This window comes from Phoenix dactylifera, chromosome 15, assembly GCF_051530095.1.
Source record: "Phoenix dactylifera cultivar Ajwa chromosome 15, Ajwa_hap1_PhDact_Kaust_v1.1, whole genome shotgun sequence".
In the NCBI taxonomy this organism is placed as follows: domain Eukaryota; kingdom Viridiplantae; phylum Streptophyta; class Magnoliopsida; order Arecales; family Arecaceae; genus Phoenix; species Phoenix dactylifera.
The window spans coordinates 1822158-1840706 of NC_143204.1; the positions used below are offsets into that span (position 1 = coordinate 1822158).

Below are 18549 nucleotides of genomic sequence, written 5' to 3' on the forward strand. Positions count from 1 at the left end.
ACTCTTAGTCATCAGCTTTGGGTGAACCATAGAGGTGGCATTAGTTTTCATGCTAAAGGTGAGGCGCTTGTGAAGGCACTGTTGAAAGGATAGTGCCATGGGACTGCAAACATAGCAGCTATAATTGGATGTCCTCCAAGGTACATAAGAAGAACATATACCGGTGCAGACAACCGTATTTGTGCAAGGACACCGGCTTTCTTGAAGAAAGAAAATATGAAGGAAATTCCGATTATCTTCACTCAAATGGCCTCCTTAACGGGGCAGCACCATCTCTCTTGCACGAGACCTGCAAACCAGCTCAAGTGTTTAAAAGGACAGTGGTTTCCCAATCCATGAAATCCACCATCGCTGTGCCACGGGTGACAAGAAACTAATCAAATAATAACCCTAAGCTGGTGCGATCCGACAGAATGATTGCATAGAAGCTTCTAGATCCCCTACGCATGCATTTAGCGGTCCAAATTTTGTATAGAATTATTATAATGACTTGTCCCATCTCGAGTGCCATGGATGCACTTACCCAGCCAGGAGGCATTCTGATTATATATGGGTGACAGAAAGTGATCCTGCCAATCCGCTGAGCAAGGACAGAAATGCTAAGCTTTCAACGCAACGCAAATGACATGAGTGATGACAATATGAATTTCAGACATCAGCAAAGGGCTTCTGCTTCCCATCAGACAAAGTTAACATGCCTTCTCCGGGTGCAGGAACATGACTTGCCTTCTTTTAGTTGCGAGAAGATGATGGCCATCTTGCGGCAGGTGAAAGTTCTTATCTGTTGAACAAAAACGATGAACTAATAATTCTGTGTTACCAATGAAACATGTGAAGCTGCATCTATATACACTACGATAGACACATGAGACATGTACTGATCTTATTTCTTCACAAACTCTTAAGACAAAGACAACCTTTCACTCATCTGTTACATGATCCAAAATCTGTAAATTAATGAACCAATTCACAGATATCTGGCAACTAGTTATTGCAAATCAGCTTGTGTCCCCTCCTTTTTCCTAATAACTGAGGACTATAGGTTTCTGCTTCAGCTCACATCAAACACTGATCTATCACGGCTTCTACGGCGGCGGCGCCGTCGCCGCCGCCTCTCAGATCTCAGCGTACCAGCACCTCTCCCATGGCTAATGACATCATCGCCTTCTGATGAATAAGCAGCAATAATATCTGCAGCAGCACCATTCATGGAAGGAGCATAAACACTATCCTCCTCCCTGCCCTCTGATAACACATTTTCCCTGTGGAGTCTCATTAGGCGTGTACCCTCTCTCAACAAAAAATAAAGGATACTTCTACTGATGTCACGACCCCCTCCATACTCCCCATCTGCACCGCCAGCTTCATCATTAGGTTCGAGGTCACTGTTATTCACATCTATCACATAGTCTCCAAACACCACTGCCCTTGGCATTGATGACCTTATTGTACTGATCACATCTTGCCGCTCCCTCTCAAGCTCAAGTGTCCTCCACTTCTGCTCAAGCACAGGATCTACCTCGCGAGGCTTTGCAGAAGGGTGCTCAGACCTCACATGCTTGTGGAGCTCTTTGTATGTTCCCATGAATGAGCAATTATCCTGCATGCAGCTTCTCTTCTTGTTATTGAGATATTCACGTGCAGCTTCTACCACAGTCCATCCCTTCACCTGTCCACGGCATAAGGGGCATGCAAGCTCTATCACCTCAGACTTCTGACTTGCAGACCAGCCAGACATAGCTAAACCAAGGCCCTGGTTGTCCACTGTGGACTCGTCATGAGTGGGATTCACTCTAGTGTATGCCTTCTTGAACTGATCTAGGCAGTTAGAGTGACGGTAGCTGGTTCCACACATATAGGGGCGGCAACCCTTGTCATGGGATGAGCAGAGGAGAAGAACAGCATTATGTGGGTATTCCATGCACACCGAGCAGGTGGCATCTTCCCAGTCCCTTTTCTCCAATGCCAAGGGTGTTTTCTTAGAGCTGCCTTCTTTTTCTGGAATCTTCCAGCAATGTGAAGGTACAGGATATGGAGTCCATCTGAACTGGCGAGATGAAAGCCTGCAACGGCCCCTGGCACTTCTCGCCATTTTACAGCAATATCTGATAACAATAACCATTAACAATTAAAATCTGAATCCACTGCATACCAACATTTTACATGTTGAAATATCAGTCATCAACTTCTATAACTAGCAAAGCTAATGGATGATAAAATGAAAGAAGTAATCAGAAAATGAATAGAAAGTATCTGAACATACCTTTTATGTCATCTACTGTTAATGTACTGCCAAGTTTACAAGCTACCAATGTCAAAAAAGCATAGAAAGTTTCAGAAAACCAAATAACCAAGATTACAGTTTTCATCTATAAGAAACTAACTGCACAATTATGCATAGTTAATCTTTTTGGTACTTGACAAGATTCGCCGAACCAATACCAGGGGTCGTACCACCCGGCAACAGGCTTGGTACTAGTTTATATTGCACCAAGCCAACATGTACTGGAGATGAAGGATCTAGAGAGGAAAGGAGAGAGGGAGAAACACTAATCCTAACCCTAGAAGGAGAACTGGGGGGAGAGGGAAGACAGAGGAGAGAGAGAGAGAGAGAGAGAGAGAGAGAGAGAGAAGCCTACTGATTCGAGCACCTAGAGAGGGACAGCATCGGCATCAACCAAGGGTGACAACATCGACATCGATCGAGGGTAATAGCATCAATCAATGTCGGTGTCGGCCGAGGCAATGATGTCAATCAAAAGTGTCGGCATCAATCGATGCAAGGGTATTGGTGTCGATCGGCAGCCATGGCATCGGCGTTGATTGGGTGCCACAGCATCGGTGTTGGTGTCCGCATCGATCGAGGGTGACCGTGTTAGTATTGACATCAATTGAGGGCGACATTGTCGGCTAAGATTCAAAGAAGAAGGGAGAGAGAGATCAAGTCATCAAGGTCGAATGTGGTTTGGGGTGTCGCGGGGCGGGACGGGGGGATTGCAGGGGATGATTCAGCACACCCTGGCCAAACCATTTTAATTGGCCAAACCATCTGGTTCCTGGCCAATTCGGTTCAGTACGTGTCGAATGGCCTAGTTCGGGATGATTCAGCACACATCCTAGTACTTGGTTTTCCAACATTTCCAAGAACAAATACCCCTTTATAGAATCAAACAAACTAGACATTGAAGCACTATCAATAGATGCAAATAAAATGATTTTATGGTAATGTGGCGGGTTCACCAATGCCTGACATGCTACAGAAGTAGATCTCAAAATGTTTTAGTTTTAAGAAGTTTGACGATAAGATTCGGGATGATTCAGCACACTATGGTGCTAGGTTTTCCAACATTCCAAGAACAAATACCCCTTTACAGAATCAAATAAGCTTGACAATAAATCACTATCAATAGATGCAAATATAATGATTTTATGGTAACATAGTAGATTCACTAATGACTGACATGCCATCAAAAGTAGATCTCAAAAACTTTTAATTCTAAAAACTTGACGATAAAGACTAGTTACAGACGCACACATAAAGTTGTTATACTCTGGTGTGCTCACTAGCATTGGTACTGGCCTAATGGTGCCCTCCAATGGCATAGGTTGGGGTGACCCCTCGGCTATGGCCATAAAGTCAACGTCTCCAGAACTCTGCCCTTGATGGTGCCCCGCTCCAAATTAGAAGGCGGTCCCCTAGTTTGCCGATGCCACTTTTTCCATGTAAGCCACTCGTTCTGCTTTTGTGGCTTTTGACATGTCATGAGGTGAGCCCAGAGGATTTTGTTGCACATCTGCTACCTAGTTGGGGGAACTAGGAGCTAAACCACTGACGTTGCTTTGCCTTACATTTGCTGCTGCCCACCTAGCCAATTGAACCTACAACGAACAAATCTATTTCCATGAGTTGGACCCTTGTTGATCCCTCATTGGGAGCTCGCCTCAAGAAGCAAGGCCTAGAGGCTGAGTTTGTCGATGCAACTCCAACTATCAAGTGTCCACTTGTTTGTTTTGACATGGCACCAAGTAACCTTCACAAGCACCTACCACTCCCCTTTCACCTCCCAGTGTTTAGACCCTAACCCTCCCCACTTTCAATCTACAAAGAACCACCTTCCTCGAACTATGTGCAAAGTGAGTTCCAAGTCAAGTGATCCCTAAGGAGCCCAAATCAACATAGTAATAAATTAGAATGCCCTCCTACCTTCAATTCCTGGCCCGGCACACATTTAGCAACCAACCACGACCCATAGTTCAACTACATTAGCGTCGCTAAAATAGGGACAACCCTCGATACTGGAGCACTTGTCAACGACTAGCTCTGAGCTCCTGCCTTTGCTTCTATCTTCTCTGTCATCACATCTTAAGGAATTATAATTTTTTCCTGCCTGACCCTCAGGAAGGTGCACTCTTGGTAGCCGTGGCTATACTCCCACACTTTCATAAATAAACCATTGCTATACTCCATTTTCTAGCAAGCCCACCTAGAATCTAAGCACCAATGGACTGGTGAGGTCCAGCCGCACTACCACCAGGCGAAGTTGGGCTTGATTGGTCGAGTCCATCTACAATAGTTTCAATGCACAAAATCCACCAGTAGAGCAACACCAACAACAGAGGTGACATTAAGGTCTGCAGCTTTGTCCAAGTATTCCTAGGGCAAGCTCTATTAGCATATCCAAACAACACATGTTTTTATTAAGGCTGCAAATGGGTTGGGTCGACCCATGACCCGACCCGACCCGACCCGCATAGACCCGACCCGACCCGAATTTTGGGACCCGCGGGTCCGGATCGAGTCTTAAAATTGGACCCGAATCATTTTTTGGGTCGGGTCTGGGTTTACCGAATGGACCCGACCCGACCCGAATGGACTCGAAGAGAGAGAGAGAGAGAGAAGAGGAAAAGCCCTAAGGGGAGTAGGGTTCAAGCGTGGAAGGATAGCAACAAGCATAGCTTCACAGAATCCAAAGGAACCTCGGACCGTCAGGATTCTCTCTCTCGATCTATTACACTGTTGATACCTCTGGTGTCTCGGTAGCTGGCTTTTTTTAAATTTTTCCTTCTATTTTTTGGTTTTTGTTTCTTTTAACTTTTGAAGGGAGAAAGTGAGGGAACACTGAACTGAACATGGGTCATGTGCCAGTTTTCTGCAATGGAATTGGATTTTGGAAGAAGGTCTGGGATTTTTTTTGTCCTCGTGGGAGGGGAGTTGGGAGACACCAAGTTCCATCCAATCAGTCATATAGATAAAAAATAGTGTGATATGAAATTTGGCTTGTAGACTGGCTTAGTAAGTCATGGGTCACCTGTTCTGACTGAAGGTCAATTGCAAGTCTTTCAGTGGGTCACCCAACACCTCATAATTATGATATGACCAAATTAAAATTGCCCAAATTCTACCCTAAAAGCACAAAGAAAGTGGACGCGATTCGGACCCGAACCCAACCCGGCTCGGACCCGACCCGACCCGACCCGACCCAATCTTCAACCGGGTCGGGTCTGGGTCCAAAATTAGGACCCGAACAAAAAATTGGTTCGGGTCGAGTCGGGGTCACTCAGGACTCAATCCGACCCGACCCATTTGCACCATTAGTTTTTATAGTGTTAGAAGTAGCATCGAAGTTTGGCTGACAGGCCTCCAATGCAAGCACTCAGCCAACAAACATCGAGGGACCGATGCCTAAACATTTAAGCATGTCTTGCTCACTAGCAAACTAGAACCCAACAATCTCTTCAGGCACCATCAACAATTGGAACTCAAAGTTGAGGTTCCACTTTGCTTTGAACTCCCTAGAAATCGCTTCTAGTAGTGTCACTTCCCCAAATATTTGCCTGTCAAGATGAATTTTGCAGGGATGCCACAGAGGGTCTAGCTTTGCGTCATCGAACATGATTGAATTAGAGAATCATGACTGGGGCCGCTTAATGTCAAACAAAATGAGCACCTCAGTCTCCCAACAACACCAAGGTCCACCCCTTGCAAGCACTGCCCATGACCTCTTACCCTCACCTTCCATACCCCCAAGCCTCTCAAAGCCCCGCCGAGGTGGTGAGTCATCTTTCATTTGGATGCCAAGATTGCTCAAGGTCACTTGCTCATTCACCAGATCCTCACCCTAACATAGCCCTTGTACTCGCTTACTCTCCATTTCTTGTTGGAATTCCACTATTATTGACATAAAGGGTTGAATCCTTCAAAAAATCATGCTTGGTCAAACCCTGTTCTCAGTTAATTTGTCCTATTTTTAATCATTCCATGCAAGTTTACATCCAACCATGTATGTTCACATGGATGGACGATAGATGAAGCAAAAAAAAGAACAATGAGAAATTGCAAACTTAAAACTAAAAGCCAAATGTTGAGCAAAGAAAAACATCTTTCACAAACCACTAGCTCTGAAATTGGAACCTATACTTCAAAAGATATCAAAATCCATTATTCCAACAACTTTTAACCCTATGGCCGATATATAATTGAAAGACTCAACATCGTGATTTAGCACTTATGCATCTAGCTGGATGCTTCAAACATCCTGAAGTCACATGGCAGATAAAGCATATGGCCAGTAAGGATCAGAACAAAGGTATGAAGCCATCAGAGCCTTCACATGAAACTAATGCATATGGAGTTGATTACAAGATGGCATATAATAATGAACAACCTATAAAGAATGTATCCATGCATCAGCAAGGCAGCAGGTGCAGCTAAAGGTGACAGACTTTCAGGGACAAATGCATGGAGAAATGCTTTTTGCATTGTGAGACCAGTTGCAATGCTTCTTTTGATTGAGATGTGGTACTTGAGGTGACAAAGGTTCAGTTTCCGTTGATAAGTTTAGGGAGCAATTTTTATGTGGTGAATGCAAATGCAGGATCATACAAGAAGGCAGAGTTATACATAATTGGGAAAATCTATATTTCATAGGTAACTTTGTCTACTAAGCAGGAGCTGAAAGAGGCCATCTAAGAAGAACTAGTTAGGCATTGGTATTGGACATTAATGAAAACTCATTATCATGATAAAAGACATTCCCACTGTTCCTCTCTCCCCACACCAAATAGTAAACTTTAAGCAAACTACAAGTTCTCCAACTACATGCATGGATCCACAAACACAAGTTGGAATTCAACTTTAAAAAAGCAATTCTTATGATATAATAGCTAAAATGCTAGTGCGGAATTCAATATGCAAATAATACTTTACTGCAAAGCCACAAGTTCAGTGTTCAGGAACAATTCAACAAGGTTGAGAAGTTCTGAATTCAGAAAAAACCAGCAAATTCGGGAAAAGTTCGGGAGAAGATCAAGATAATTTAAAAAAGATAAAAAAAAAAGTCTTCATAAGGTTGGGGAGGAACCTTGGAGATGACCAGTGAGAACAGAAGGACGGTTGTGGTCATTTGAAGGTGCAATGTGGCCATGGCCCATGGTAGGACGAAAAAAAAGAATGTTGGACAAGAAGAACAGAAGTAGAGAAGTGAGAGATAGGTTGGACTTTCACTTTTCCTTTAAAAAATATATATTATATTTTTTGTACCCCATAACTCAAATCCCAACAGCCACTTTGTCTTATGCATGCAACCTTAGTACTCAAAGCATGATCATGGCCATGGATTCATTTCCATCCACTCCAAGTGATGACATACAGAGGCAGTGATCAGTAAGTAATGATTCATTCACAAATCATGAATTTCATGATTTATTCGTGATACATTTGTAAATTAATGAATCGATCACATAATAATTTGGCATGTCTGCTGATCATGAATATTCATGAATCTTTCAAAAATTTGGTCAATCTTGCGATCATCCTTTGCTGAGATAAGGAGCCAACCAATGTTAGAATTTCAAAGTATTCCGAGTTCCAAGTACTCTAAGCTTTTAGAGTCCATCCAAGCCAGAATCAAAGGCTACTCGCCTAACATGAGATTATGAGTGAAGATGGAAAGAATGACATGGAGATTCATTCATGAAGATTAGGGAGATAATTTGACATTAACATTTTGAGCTATATATGTGAGGGAGGAAACCAAAGAAGAAGGGAGCAAGCTAGTCAGCAAAAGTAATAATTTAAATAGATTTCGACAATCTACTAATATACGATTATATTGACATTCATTTTTTATGAATAAAAGAAAAAAAAGCAAAGTTCACCGTCTAGGTACCGGATCCCGTATTAGTACCATCCTATTACAGTGTTAGTATGTGGTAAGATACGAGACAGCAAAACATACTGAATATCAATATAGTATGAGATAGTATACTAGTTTGGTACCAGTACGATACAGTATGCTCGGTACTAAACAATACCAACCGCTATGGCAAATCTTGACAAAAAGTAATTTCAGCCCACCTAGATGGTTAAAATCCATCTTGACAAATATAAGCTAGATTCATCTCATGGGGAACAATATTTTGAAATATCGAAGAGAGAAGATAAACAACTAGCTGGCTTATAGCAGCTAAGCACTATGCATGAGCCTAGAATGTAGTTCAAAAGGAAAACTCAAAAAATTGATTAATATAATGAATCTAAAAAAATATTAACAATCCAGGAACAATGAAACATTACATACCAAATAAGGTGTAGTAACTCTATGAGAAGTACCAACTTGGCAACATCACAAAATTGATCTCATTTTTCGAACTCAACCATAATGCAAAACATTAAGGAGGGGGCCTATTCGACTACTAGGCATTCCCATCAAGGCGATTAATTTTTTTGAAAATTTCTAAGGAGGGTATGGACATGCTAATGCCAAAATTAAATCAGTGGCAACTTTTACTATAGAAATTCCAAATGCCATTACTAAAAGTATTTCTAGTGGCTTAAATAAATCCGTTCATGTCGTGCAGGTGTTTGTATGCATGTTGTAGAATGTTGATGAATATCATGTATAACTTATAATTTTACATTGCTTTTACACTCTATTTTTAGTGGTTCAAAGAGAGTTAATGCAAAGCAATGATTTAGAAGCAACAACGTACACAAGATCTTAGGAATTTTGGAAAGGGTAGAGATACCCAGACATAACAACAGTCCAAAGTCCCATTTAAACAACTCAATGAATAGGAAAAAATAAAAATAATGATAAAGTTGGAAAACACATCAACTTAACACAATGTAGCATACAACGAACAAATACTTAAACTACTTAAACTTACCATAATTATTTAACAGTAAAGATTGACCAAGAACTTCGCATGACATAATATGAGAACCACCTCCCAAATTACACCACCTACTGGCATATTTTCTATGGATTGAGTAAAAATGATAATGATGAAAGTAACAAAATTGACATCGCAAAATACCTATGCAATCAAGATCACATAGACATGGAATAATTTAGTAAGCAAACCTTCTAACAATTGATAAGACACTTGGATAGCTTCTTGCTATCCATACAAATCAACCCTTTAAACTTTTTTTAGCCAACTGACAAGTACATGATGTGTTATATATATATAATTCACTCATTCTATCTAGGTACAAATCAACAAAGGCTTGATTTTCTGTTACAACCAAACTAGCGGTGCACAGTAAATCAACCATTCAACATCTTCATCAAGGAAGCTTTCCAAAAGAACATCAGGAAACCAATGCAAGAATTTCATGACGGTGTTAAAGGAGGCATAGATGATTACTGACAGATTATGAATAAACAAAAGATACCTACCATTGACTAATTGTCAAAGCCTTCACACTTACTCTTTGGGAATATTGTTGCCGGGAAGTGGTTGCCCCAAAAGTGGACTTCTCCCAAAAGAAGTGGTCATTTCGGGCTGTTTAGTGCTTAATATTACCATAGAAGTGCATTTCAACCAGTTCAGAACTTATCTTCAGTTTAGTAAATTACAACTATGAAGCGACTTTGATGGCTCCAATGTAGTAGCCAATATGGGGTATATAGACTTCCGCCAAAGTTCGCTGTCTTGGTACCAGACCCTATATCGGTACCACACTAGCACTGTGTTGGTACGGTATAGTACGGAATCTTTTAGCATATCGAGTGTCAATACACCGCCCATACCGAATATCGGTACCAAACCGGTATGGTACGGTATGCTTACCGTATGATACAGCGAACCATGCTTCCGCCACTTATGTGTAGCCAAAAGTGCACATAGTGTTGCTTGTTAACTTGTGGTGTTTACAAGATATAAGAGACTAAATTTTAGCACCAACCAACAACATCATAACCTTGTGTTCATTACAAACCAAAAAAGTTGTAATGAAAACAATTAGTTTCTGAATGAATTGTTAGTCCATAATGGCCAAATCAAAATATACAATGATGAGAAATTGATGGCTACACCTAGGAAATGTAAATTTGTTTAATAGGAATACAGAAGAAGACATTTAATTGGAAGAAGGGTATATAAGGCTTTTAAGGATTTTTGAGAAACATCATGAAAGTATAACCAAAGATACAAATTGGCTCTTTAGTCATGAACTATCATTTCCATTTCATGATTAAATGACAAAAGGATAAATGCAGCATTAACCTTGCAACAAACAGAACATCAATGATAAGGCCCACGACGATACAGCATTCTTCACATGGGGAAAAAAAAGAAAAGAAAAATCATACATTGCGTGGTGCTGATCAAACTATTAGTTTCTCACATTTAATCTTGCAAAGCTAGGAAAATCACTGAAAGATAACATAAGGGCAAATTCAAAAAGTAGATAATAAATAATAACAATACAAAATTGTTATGTCATTTCGTAGATTTTTTGAATTACTTCAATAAGTAGAAAGCACCTGGCAAAAATGTTTCAAGTGACAAGCATGACAGCTGAAGGGCACCCGACACAATTTTCCAGATCAACATGAAACAATAAACCAACAATCATAACACTAAGTCTGGTTACTTTTAGTCTAAATTGATAGCCAACATATAGCTGTAAAGCCAATCAATTCATAAACAACCAATCCTCAATCTCTAATTTCCACAGCATATTGGTGATAGTAATCACAAATAGATGCTTCATGCTGTCAACAGTGCTTCCTTCTATATCTTTCCCTTTTTGTCAATCATGTTCCACTCCCTTTAAGCACATTTCACTAACCACTTGGCTTCTGTTCCTTCTCAACAACCCTACATCTATCATTAGCAGCTCATGCAACAACAGATTAAGTTCATTTCATGTATCAATCATCCATAAACTTACATTTCTCATCCTATATAAATTTTATCTTGATGTTACTCCAAGAGCAAACCTTGCAGACAACCTTCATAAACTTACAAACCAAATAGTTAACATCCAAATCCGAAGAGTAAAGAGTTGTTGAAGGGAATCCAATGTTGAGTCATAGATCATATTAAAATATAAAAGCCAGATATCAACATTTCATGGAGCCTCACTAGCTACATCTATAAGCACGAGCTTTTTCAACAACAGCTTCTCGATCCTTTTGTTTTTAGGCCCCCATGGCCCTCCAGTGTGAGGGCATGGGGACGTAAAAAAAGGATATTAAAATATAAAAGCCAGATATCAACATTTCATGGAGCCTCACTAGCTAGATCTAAAGGCCAGAGCTTTTTCAACAACAGCTTCTCGATTGTAACCAGATATCAAGGTTGAGTTCAAGATATCTATCAACAAACCTGGATCTCTTGAAACTTCTACTTTGTTGACGAGAAAATGAATGAAAATGACTAGAAAGAACAACCAAAAAGAATTTGAATAATATCACTCTACAAAAGCCAAGATACCAACAATATGTTTCCACCATGCATAAGAGCAGATCATGGTACCCAAGTAACAAACTTTTCATGGTCGCATCTAGTACGGTGCTGACAGGACGATTAAAAATGGAAATAAGCACCGACCATCTTGTTTTCTACAGCATAACAGCGAAACAGGATGCCCCAAATTCTCACAAAATGATCCACGTCTACCTTTTCCAGTCTAATTTCTTTCTTTTCCCAACAACCCTTTCCCTTCCTTCCTTTTTTCCTAATGCAAACAACCAAAACAAAGAGTAAAAGGAAAAAGAAAGAAAGAAAGAAGCTTTCAAACAAAATCATCAAATTTCCCATGGCGGTTGTGGCTTTACCTGCCTCAAGCAAGTCGTTCCTCTTCAAAAACGATGGAAATTCCAGATCTCTAACAACCGCCAGCACCAATAGCTAGACAGAAGAGAAAGGACGAGACTTGTATAAAAAAAAGACTTGCTTTGCTTCCAAAGACAGAGTTGAAGGAATAAAAAAAGAGAGCCCATCAGACCTAATTATAAAAGAAGCTCGCACATGAACAGGCGATCAACTAGAAACCCCGATTGGATCTCTCTAACCGAACAACAGAACACCGAAAAATAACCAATAAAAAAAAACAATTAAAGAAAAGGACAACCACATACCCTTACGACTTTAGCAGCCACTTCTTAGATCTAGATCTCCGGCGCCCCACAAAAAATGAATAATAATAATAATAATAAAAGAAAGAAAGAGAAAAAAGATGTGAGAAAGAAAAGAAAGGGTTTTACCGGACGGGTGGTTTTGAGTCCTCGTAAACATCCGAAGACCAAAAAAGAAGAAAAATAGGGAGATGGGTAAAGCGAAACACAAACCTGGCGGAAGCGAGGGCGGCGGAATCGCTGGAGATCGGAGGGCCGCTAGGGTTTCGCTATGGGGATCGTGGGGGTCGGAGGGGGAGGGGTGGGGCGGGCGGGGGAGCGCTCGTCGCTCTCGCTCGCTCGCGCTTTCGCCAGGGATGGGGCCGATTTAGAGAAGAGACGCCATGGATGGCGCAAAGCCACGTAGGTACATAGCAAGAGGCTGGAGCCGGAGAGGGGGAAAGAGCTAGAAAATGGAGTAAGGGGACATGGTCCGTGGTAGTTGCGCCATAGTGACGAAATGGACGCGACTTTTTCATTTTGATGAATTTAATCCAACCGTCAATTTGCACATCTTCCATCCACGCGCGTGATGTCGGACTTTTTTCATCATCTGATGTTGTGGCATCGACGCGAAATCTAAGTTGATTTTGTCATATAATTTATTAAAACAAGCACCCGGCATGGCGGAATCCAAATTTCACTGGCGTTTACAGGGAATTCGGAGTGACGGGCAGCCGCTGGCTCGTGACACAGCGCGGGTTAAATGGATGGGTCGCAATTACCTGGGTCTCCCGTCGGTCGCTGTTGGCCTCCATTCATACACGGGAGGGCCAGAGTACGAGATGTTTTATACCCTTTGTTGAGGGAAATACAAGTCACCCTAAAATATATGGTCGGAAGTATCCGACCTTAGGACGACTGACCTGATGCCCGACCTGACGCCCGACCTTAGGACGACCGACCTAACGCCCGACCTTAGACGACCGACCTGGCGCCTGACGCCGGACGGCTTAGCGCCAGATCAGGCGCCCAACTCTGGGTTCTCGACCTCAGAACGTCCGACCTCGGAAGGCATCCGATCCCTAGAAGTCAGACCTCACTAACCGCCCGCTACTGTCACGTCCATCTACAGCCCAGCTCGGAACCACGCCTTAGCCGACTTACTCAACAATTAATGAGCATGGTCTCCGCAGACCTCCGGCTTACTCAACAATTAATGAGCATGGTCTCCGCAGACCTCCAGCCTACTCAACAATTAATGCTTATAACCTCCGGCTTACTCAACAATTAATGCGCATGGTTCCTGCCGTTTGCTGACCTCCAGTTCCCCATAGCAGGTCAGTCCGGCTACGTCCAATCCGCCGCGACAACTCCTTGATTCCGACCTCATCCTCTACAGCAAGGCATTAATTTATGTGATCACCCACCAACTCACGCGACGTACTCAGTCGTACGGCAATCTGGTCCCGTCGCATCACACGTAATCCAGCACCGCACTATAAAAGGAGAACTCCTCTACCCCACGAGGGACGGACCCCCTTTTATTGAGATATTCCCCCTCTGACTTGAGCATCGGAGGGCCGGCGCCGGAAATCCCGGCCACCGGCTTCTTGCAGGTCTCCCGGAGGACGCCGCTCACCGACAGACCGCCGCCACCCGCAGCCCGTCGATCCCCACCGGAGCTCCTCCTTCTCAGCCGACGGCCGCCGCCGGGTCCAGTTTCCAGCAACAGTTGGCGCTAGAGGAAGGGCCCGAGTTGCAGCCATGAAGTTGAGAAGTAAAGGAGCTTCTAACGCCTCCCGGCGTCCCCCACCAAGTCCTGGACACTCTGTCCAGAACTCACCACCTTCGGCTGACCCAGTTCCTCAAGTTCAGCCAAAACAGTTCAACATCTTGGTGCAGCAGGTCCAGGCCTTGGCCGCAGCCGTCCAAGGCTTGCAGCGCGAGGGAGCTCTACCCGTGCCGCCCCCCCAGGCCTAGGTTCAACCAACGCTCCCTCCAAACGGACCAGTGCCCCAGAGCCAAAACCTCCGTGGCTCCTCAAGGGCCAACAATGAAGAATAATGCTATCGCCAAAGCTCAGCCTGAGCGTCTCCCCGGAGGGAGTTGCCAGGGAGAAGCATAGACCGAAGGCCACAACTTTTGGAGGCCGAGTCGGCCCCGGACCGCCGCGAGCCGGAACAGACTACCGCGGCAATCCCCCAGGTGGGGGAGCTCGACAAGAAAGTGGAGAATCTCGAGCGCCAGATTAAGGCGCTTCACAGCAGGAAGGCGAGGTGCGAAGGGGACTTTGAATTCACCACTAAGTCCCCCTTCTCCCGCCACATCGAGGATGAGCCAGTCCCACCGAGGTTCAAGATGCCCCAAGTGGAGCCCTACAATGGAACTACCGACCCTCTCGACCATTTGGAGAGTTACCGAGCTCTCATGGCACTGCAAGGGTCCTCGGAGGCCCTGCTCTGCAAGGCCTTCCCAGCGACCCTCCGGAAAACAGCTCGACTATGGTTTTCCGGACTGAAGCCGAGCACGGTATCCTCTTTCGAGCAGCTCGGCAGGCAATTCGCCACCAATTTTGCTGCCAGCCGGCGCCAGCGGCGAACATCGGACTCCCTCCTGGATATCAAGCAAAAGGAGGAAGAATCTCTCAGGGAGTATCTCGACCGCTTCACCGCCGCAACATGGAAAGTCCGCAAGCTCGACCAGTCAATAGCCATGTCGGCACTAAAGACTGGGGCTCGCTCCTACAGATTTCTCTTCTCCATTGAAAAAAGCTTCCCCGCCAACTTCACCGAAATGCTGGCCCGAGCCCGAAAATATGCAAAGGCTGAGAAAGCTATCGCCTCCAGACGGGGTGCGACCGAGCTGGCTTCAAAGAAGCAGAAGAAGCGCCGCGAGGAGCGCGGCCGCCAGAGAAGCCGATCCCCCCGCCGTGAAAAGAATCTTCCTCGACTAAGGAACCCGCCTCGACAGCAGGGACAGCTTCGACCAAGGTCTCCACCTCAGCCGAGGTCCCCGCTACGACCTCGAATGCATTCGGGGAAGTACGAAATCTACACACCCATCAACGCACCCCGGGCCGAGATTCTGATGGAGATTGAAGGTCGGGACTTTTTCCGACCTCCGCCCCCTATGCGGGATACGGGAGTCCCGCGCAACCCCAGGATGTATTGCCGCTTCCATCAAGACCACGGGCACGACACGGAGGACTGTTTCCAGCTCCGAGACGAGATCAAGGCGCTTATTCGCCGAGGGATACTCAATCGGTTTGTAAGAAACCGACGTGAGGAAAGAAGGCCAGTGGAAAATGCCGTGCCACCCGAAAACCCAAATGACAACAGGCCCATCGCCGGCATCATCAATGTCATTGGAAGAGGAGAAAGCCCGGCTGAAGACTTAGCCAAGGAAAGGACCTCTCTGAAGCGCCCGTGCACCTCCGAAGCTATCTCATTCTCGGAGGAGGACTTAGGGGGAGTTGAGACTCCTCACGATGATGCTGTGGTTATATCCATGGTTATAAACAAGTTTCATGTAAAGCGGGTCTTAGTTGATAATGGAAGCTCAGCAAATATTTTGTATTACCAAGCTTACCAAAAAATGGGCTTAGCGGAAAACCAGCTTCGGAAAATAAATGCCCCGCTGGTCGGATTCACCAGGGACTCGGTCCCAGTTGAAGGTGAGGTCAGCCTTCTAGTCACGGTCGGTCTCGCCCTCCGAGAAAGTATTGTGAAAACGGACTTCCTCGTGGTCCGCCTGCTTTCGGCCTACAATGCTATCCTCGGACGACTAGGGCTAAATGCCCTCCGAGCTATAGTCTCAACCTACCACCTTCTTCTGCAGTTCCCTACCAATCAAGGAGTGGGCGAGGTCCGCGGAGATTAGATGATGGCCAAGCGGTGCTACGTGGCGACCTACGAAGCAAAGCGATCAACTGAAGCATCTGGCCAGCAAGAGTTACTGGCCGAGGCATCAACCCAAGCAACAGGCTGCATGCTACCCATCGAAACCCTAGACATGCGGGACGACCCTTGGAAGAAACGGGTAGAGCTCGGTGAGCTTCTTACCCAAATTCCTTTACTAGAAAGTTCTCCAGAACTAACCGTACAGGTCGGCTCCGGCTTGAGTTCCTGCGAAAAAGGGCGTCTGATCGAATTCCTTCGAGCCAACATAGACGTCTTCGCCTGGTCGCCCGCTGATATGCCGGAAATCGACCCCGAGGTCATGGTCCACCGACTCCAGGTGAAACCGACCTGCAGACCCGTGAGGCAAAAGAAACGAGGCTCCGCCCCGGAGCAGCAGTGAGCGGCGGCCAAGGAAGTGGACAAACTCCTCGGAGCCGGTTTCATCCGGGAGGTCTCTTATCCAGACTGGCTCGCCAATGTGGTCCTCGTGAGGAAAGGCAATGGAAAATGGCGCATGTGCGTGGACTACACCGACTTGAACAAGGCCTGCCCGAAAGACAGTTTTTTCCTCCCCAACATCGACCAGCTTGTCGACTCTACTTCGGGGCATCAGTTGCTAACCTTCATGGATGCCTTTTTGGGATACAACCAGATCCGAATGGCGCTCGAAGATGAAGAGAAGACGGCTTTCATCACCGACAAGGGCACTTATTGTTACAAGGTGATGCCGTTCGGGTTGAAGAACGCAGGAGCTACATACCAAAGGCTGGTTAGCCAAATCTTCAAAGACCAGATATGCCGAAATATGGAGGTCTATGTGGATGACATGCTGGTGAAGAGCCGGACGGCAGAGCACCATGTGGCTGACCTCGACGAAGCCTTCTCCAAGCTCAGGAAGTACCAAATGAAGCTCAACCCCGCAAAATGTGCGTTCGGAGTCACCTCGGGTAAATTTCTGGGCTTCGTGGTAACCCAGCGTGGAGTTGAAACCAATCTCGAGAAGATCCAAGCGCTGCAAGATATGGTGCCACCGAAGACGGTCAAGGAGGTACAGCGACTTACCGGGCGGGTCGTAGCTCTGGGGAGATTTGTCTCCAGATCGGCCGAGCGATGCCTCCCATTCTTCAAAATCCTCAAGCAACCGAAAGATTTCTTATGGTCGGAGGAATGCCAGCAAGCTTTTGAGGAGCTCAGGCGCCTTCTCGCCTCCCCTCCGCTACTCACCAAACCTCAGCAAGGCGAAGTTCTTTACCTATACCTGGCCGTCTCCCCGGTTGCAGTGAGCTCGGTCCTGGTTCGGAAGGAGGACAGGCTCCAAAAGCCTATCTACTATACCAGCCGAGTTCTCAGGGATGCCGAGACCCGGTGCTCTAAGCTGGAGAAAACAATCTTCACCCTGATCACTTCGGCTCGGAGACTCCGACCTTATTTCCAGGCCCACACTGTGGCCGTGCTGACTGACCAGCCCATCAAACAAGTCTTGCATAGGTCGGACCGCGCCGGAAGGATCGCCAAATGGGCAGTCGAGCTCGGAAAGTTCGACATTGAATATCGATCGAGGCCGGCAATCAAAGCTCAGACACTCGCCGATTTCATCGTGGAGTGCACTTTACCGGACGATCCCGAGCACCCATCCATGCCGACAAAGGAGACCCCGGGGCAGCCATGGGTCCTATATATGGACGACTCCTCGACCTCGGGGGGGTGGCGGGGCCGGTCTTGTCCTTACAAGCCCAAACGGGGTAGTAGCAGAGCAGGCGTTGCGCCTTGAGTTCCCGGCTTCAAATAATGAGGCGGAGTATGAGGCGGTCATTGTCGGGCTCAAGCTGGCAAAGGAGCTGAAAGCAGAATACCTGAAGGCCTTCAGTGACTCCCAACTGGTCGTGAGCCAGGTCTTGGAAGATTTTGAAGCAAAGGAATCATCAATGCAGAAATACCTTCAGAAGGTGCGGGAGCTCATATCCGCCCTAGGCTCCTTCAACATTCAACATATTCCCAGAGCGGAGAACCTCAGGGCTGACCAATTGTCAAAGCTGGCGACTTTCCGCATGAGTGAGCTCCCTAAGGCAATGGTGCTTGAATATCTCTGAACGCCCAGCACAGAAGAGCCTGAACCGACCATGTGCATTGACACCGAGCCGAGCTGGATGGATGGGCTCGTCGGCTACCTACAAAATGAAACCCTCCCCACTGATAGGCTCGAGGCTCGCCGAATCAGGCGTTTAGCCTTCCGATTTATATTATATGAAGGCAAGCTCTACCGGAAATCCTTCACCTCTCCTCTCCTTAGATGCCTC

The 18549-nt window shown here is 45.4% G+C and overlaps 2 protein-coding genes across 4 annotated transcripts; one reads left to right on the plus strand and one right to left on the minus strand.

Moving 5' to 3' along the window:
- Positions 1 to 860: 860 nt before the first annotated feature.
- On the minus strand, positions 861 to 12839 carry LOC103697723 (uncharacterized). Of its 3 annotated transcripts, XM_088711350.2 has the most exons (3): positions 12585 to 12839; positions 12072 to 12144; positions 861 to 2105 (listed from the first exon to the last, which is right to left on the minus strand). In XM_088711350.2, the coding sequence occupies exon 3, from the start codon at positions 2090 to 2092 to the stop codon at positions 1052 to 1054; it is 1041 nt and encodes a 346-aa protein (XP_088567476.1). In that variant the 5' UTR covers positions 2093 to 2105; positions 12072 to 12144; positions 12585 to 12839; the 3' UTR covers positions 861 to 1051. The 3 variants fall into 3 exon arrangements, with proteins under 3 accessions (XP_088567476.1, XP_008777861.1, XP_088567477.1); XM_008779639.5 differs by lacking the exon at positions 12072 to 12144 and having other exon boundaries at positions 12585 to 12838; XM_088711351.2 differs by lacking the exons at positions 12072 to 12144; positions 12585 to 12839 and adding an exon at positions 2264 to 2281.
- A 2307-nt stretch (positions 12840 to 15146) lies between these two features.
- LOC149751188 (uncharacterized) lies at positions 15147 to 16232 on the plus strand. The gene has a single exon (XM_089927602.1). It carries the CDS (start codon positions 15147 to 15149, stop codon positions 16230 to 16232), a length of 1086 nt encoding a protein of 361 aa, XP_089783728.1.
- Positions 16233 to 18549: the final 2317 nt, after the last annotated feature.